This window comes from Typopeltis vanoorti, chromosome 20, assembly GCF_054136105.1.
Source record: "Typopeltis vanoorti isolate ZY-2024b chromosome 20, IOZ_Tvanoo_1.0, whole genome shotgun sequence".
NCBI lineage: Eukaryota > Metazoa > Arthropoda > Arachnida > Uropygi > Thelyphonidae > Typopeltis > Typopeltis vanoorti.
The window spans coordinates 86,064,939-86,070,000 of record NC_143568.1 but is presented as its reverse complement, the minus strand read 5'-3'; the positions used below and the strand labels follow the sequence as shown (position 1 = coordinate 86,070,000).

The following is a 5,062-nucleotide window of genomic DNA, read 5'->3' as shown; positions in this document are numbered from 1 at the left end:
TGGAGTTGCTAACTGTAGTCAAGCCCTGGATAACAAGGGTAGCCAATGGTAGGCCGTATGTATGGCAGCAGGATTCGGCCCCTTGCCACACCTCTGGGAAAAGTCAAAAATGGTTGTCTGAAAATTTCTACGACTTCACCAGTCCAAATGTTTGGCCTCCAAACTCCCCAGACCTTAACCCCATGGATTATTTTGTATGGGGCGCAGTTGAAAAAGACACCAATCGCACTTCCAGTAATACAAAAGCCCAGTTAATGGATAAAATTAAAACAGTTTTTGCGGCCCTTCCCAGGGAGACTGTAGCATCAGCTTGTTCGAGGTTCCGAAGCAGAATTGAAGCTGTGATCGATGCTAATGGTGGTTATTTTGAGTAAATCTTGTTGACATTATTGTAATTAACTCTGCCTGTAATGTTTTTTTGTCAATTCATTAAATTTAATAGATACAAAGAAGATTTTCTTTTTCCTTACGAAACTGTCAAATTTATCCCGAACACCCTGTATATATATACATACACATATATACACACACACACATATATACACACACACACACATATATACACACACACACACATATATACACACACACACACATATATACACACACACACACATATATACACACACACACACATATATACACACACACACACATATATACACACACACACACATATATACACACACACACACATATATACACACACACACACATATATACACACACACACACATATATACACACACACACACATATATACACACACACACACATATATACACACACACATATATACACACACATATATATACACACACATATATATACACACACACATATATATATATATATATATATATATATATTTACACTTAGCTATTTTTTTTTCTTCGGGTTTTGACTTCCGGCTTTTGGTGATGTTAGGCGTAAAATTCATTTTTGCTCTCTTTACTGGGGTCTGTTTAGTATTCCATTCTTATTTCTCTACTTCGTTTTCTAAATCCGTTTTACTTTTTTCTGTAATTTGTGTTACCGAGATGGTTTGAATTATTTCACTGTTTGGAAGTTCTTCATCTTCAACCGGGCAATTATTATTTAATTCTTCATTTGTGTTATTCGGAGTGATTTTTTTTTCTCTGTAGTTTCACGTTTTGTTACTTTTTCTGAATTTGAAACTGACCTTTGGCTGTTAGTCTCCTCGCCCGCCCAGATAATCCCTTCCTTTGCCTTTAGCGGAGAGTTATTCTCATTACATTCCGCGTGGCCGTGGGTGTTAAGCCCTGGGGTACTGCTCTCATTGACCCGATTATCTGCCTCAAATGCAATCTTCTTGAGGTTATTTCCTGGAAGTCTTCTGCTTTTTCAAGCTCATCGCATGTGTTCGGTTGACTGCCCGAAGGGCGCGCGGCCAACATGGAGGCATATGTCTGCCCTGGACATTGTTTAATATCGTGTCCGATTCTCTTGCATCGCTCACATTTAGATGCTGTACATTCTCTTCTTAGATGACCTACCTGCCTGCATCTGAAGCATACAGAAGGTCTTCCTGGAATGATTACTAAGCCTGGCATTTTAGAAACTTTTATAATGTACGGGATATTTTCTATTCTGGCATCGTCATTCAATGTAATAGTCAATCTTTTTTTGTTGGATAATACATGCGCCCATTCTTTATCTTTTATATTGGATATATTTTCAATGCATTCTATTTTACCAAATGATTCAAAGTGCATGCCAACTAATCTATTAGATATTTGGGGGGGGGGGGGCAACCAATGAATTAAAATATCTAATTTTCTAGATCTCACAATGGGGATAATTTCACATGTATGGTTATTAACATTAAGCGATTTTAATTTAGCAAATTTTTCTTTCAAAGAAACATGTTTAAATGAAATTATGAAAACATAACTGAACTTTAAGGAGCCAAGGTGCCATACATCGGAACCTCTTACCTTGCCTTTCAAACTTTCGATGATATCCAGTTCTGTATATGGGGCGCCAGAAGGATCACACTTTAGGATGCAGGCCTTGCTCCAATCTAGTTCATCTGGGAGATTCAACGATGAGAGAACATCTGAATTGAAATCCTTCGTTGTACTGGCAGCAGGTGACTGAAAGACGGTCGCTGATGCCTGTTCCATTGTGTTATGTAGATTTGTTACTGTAGAGACTGGGGATGTATCCTTCAGAGATCCAGTAGCCTTGGTACTTAAAGAGGTATTGCCAGATGAAACATTTCCTTCCGGTAGTTGTTGAAAGCTAGTAGCCTTAATAGGTGAGCTTGTATTAGCAAGTGAAGATTTTTCCGCGATCGACGACATGCTGTATGAAAGCAGACGGTACGTTAAGGGCAGCGTGCCCGCACTGGTAAGGCTTAGCAGCACTAATCCTCTTACGCTCGAACACTAAGGAGCACACAAAAACACGTCTGCTCTGGTCAGAGTTCGCCACTACACAGACGCTACATCCACTGAGCTACACAGGCTCCTTTCTGTAGTATCATCCAGAAAATCATGATGTTTAAGACAAAGGGCATTAACATGGTCACTACCAAATGAGAAATCACAATGTATTTCGAAATAGAGGAGATATCAAACACTGAACCATTCTTGTATCTCATTTTCAGGGAATCTGTCCTCTAAATGTGCACATAAACAATTTATAAAACTTAACAGGGGCCTAGTATCTACTGGTTCAGTCTCTTCTTGTTTAAGTAAAGCATTTACTCTGTCACTCCAGCAAGCGTCACCTTCTAAATACTGATTCCTGATTTTGTTAATCTTCCCTCTGGCAAAATGATGACTGTTTAGTGGTGTAAGGTTACTCCTTTGTAAGATTTGGCACAGGGAAGCCATTTCTTCAAAAACATCACTTAAAACATTAACAGCTACTTTGAATGTCATGTTAGTTAATTTATTGTGACAATAATTAACCACGGGATCATTTGATGTCTTTTTCAAAATATGTGATCAGTCCCTCATGGTTTCTTATTATTGCCTGTAATGAAAAATGTCTGGATAGCCACCGCACTTCATTGAGTGATCTGAAGGCAATAGCTTCATTTTCAGACGTCTCGACAATTTCTTTAAATTCATGTCTTTTCACTGTGGAACGAGAAAAGAGTGTGTACACTGTTCTCATTAATTAATGTATCAATATCTCTGATTAGTTTAATTTCCTTCCACGTATCACAGATCCCCGGATCCTCACGGTGAGTTCCACAGTGTTGCTGGACAAGATGTGAAACTTTCTAATTTAAGTTTTGCAGCGACACCATTAACTTTTCCCAGCATCACTGCGGCTCCATCATAGGTAAACATCACCATTTTTTGGAGATCAAATTTCTTTTCTTGATAAAACTATTTAATAGCTAACACAATGGAGGAGGCATCACATGCCTGCAACTGAATTATTCCGCCAAAATGTTTTATATTCATTACAATCTTTAGGTCTAAACTTAAAATAGAGAATGAGACATTTGTTAACAGTTATATCAGTGCTTTCATCAATGGTTAAGGTGTAGAAATTTGCAGATGCAATTTGCTCAAACATGTAATTTTCAACAATTAAATTGATTGTTTCCAGAAATTCAAACGTATAATTTTTGCTTCGCCAGCTGTCTGGGAGTTGAACATACTTTTCCATATGTTCATTAATATGTTGAACTGAAGGTAGAGTTATTCATCTCAACAACTAATAAGACACTGTCAATAAGAAATTTAATCTGCTCTGGGTTTGATCGTATTCTCTCTCGGTCATCTGAACTTTCACGTAGCATACGCAGCACTCCCGTAGCTGGCAATGAACAATTTTGTTGCCTAAGTTTGTGTACACCATCCAGATGTATTTTACTTGTCAAATGGCGTTTCAAAAAAGTCCAACTTCCAAGTGACATCAAACTTCTTCCCATTAGAAAAATCCCCAGCAACCTTTGCATCACGACAATAAATACAAACAATACCAATTGTAGCATCATACATAAATATTTCACGCAGCTGAATGTTTATCAACTCATGAGCTTTTGGCATAGCAGGACTATTTCATCCAGCCATTCACTTTTAAAGCAGCTAGCAGTTCGTTTTCGCTTCACACCTTTTGCTTCCTTTGAATTTGACATGGTGCATCAGTTTTTTGCAATTTTGTTATTTGAAGAATGTTTTCTATTGTTTTTATAAATTTACAAATGTACACTATTCACTGAATAACTTGGCAAGGCAAAAGCTGAACCAACACTGAACATTGCCGAGTGCAACACAAGCTAAAAGATATGCCTAGAGGCTAGATTTAATTAACTTGGTCGTATCTCAATGTGTGTACACGAATGTTATTATTCAGTCTACTATTTTAAAATTCCTTTTAAAAATTAGAGAATTTTGAAACACTACAATATTTTTAATTATACTCTAATTGAAGTTTTTAAAAGTATTTAATTATTTTTATCAAAATTTTGAAACCATTGTTTTAATTCGTCATGATCTTGAACCAATTTGATCAGCCAATCACGTTTGGGAATTTTCCATGAGTCAGGCCTAAGATGTAAACAAACCGCGCGCTATTCTATATGCTACTTAAAAATTACACATTTAAGTCACACCCCTTTCACTTTGGCATCAAATCGCTAGCCTCAAATAGAGTTACTTAATAATTTATAAGTTTTGTGCAACTTCGAGAATGTAATAAAAAATGCGAGGTTATAGGCTTGAGCGTTGCCGAGTTACCGTATTTTTTAAAGAATTTATAGGTTAATGTTTAGGTGGAACTTCTTTAATTAATGAATTTTAATTTCATCTTGAAAATCAAGTGTGCGCATATTGTTTGCTTTGTGCGCTAGTTGTAAAACATGTGCGCGCGCGCACATTCGCACAGCTTAGAGGAAACATTGTTGGAAACCGCTAATAAATTATCAATATAATCGAAATAATAGGAGAAAATATCAAAGAAATCTAGAGTAACCTGTGGACTCATGAAAAAAGTAAATAAATATCATCTTCCCTTTACTTATGAGGCCATACAGCATGTTCGATGTCATCCATCCAAACAATTCACCATCTGTCCA

General features: G+C 36.8%; 1 protein-coding gene across 1 annotated transcript in view; it reads right to left on the bottom strand.

The window, feature by feature from the left end:
* LOC150095629 (lewis-type alpha-(1,3)-fucosyltransferase-like) overlaps positions 1-2,327 on the bottom strand; it is a 14,360-nt gene extending 12,033 nt beyond the window's left edge. Inside the window, exon 1 of the mRNA XM_090409929.1 lies at positions 1,959-2,327. Coding sequence (XP_090266055.1) covers positions 1,959-2,327 — 369 coding nt within the window. The remainder of the gene's footprint in view (positions 1-1,958) is intronic.
* Between the last annotated feature and the right edge of the window lie 2,735 nt (positions 2,328-5,062).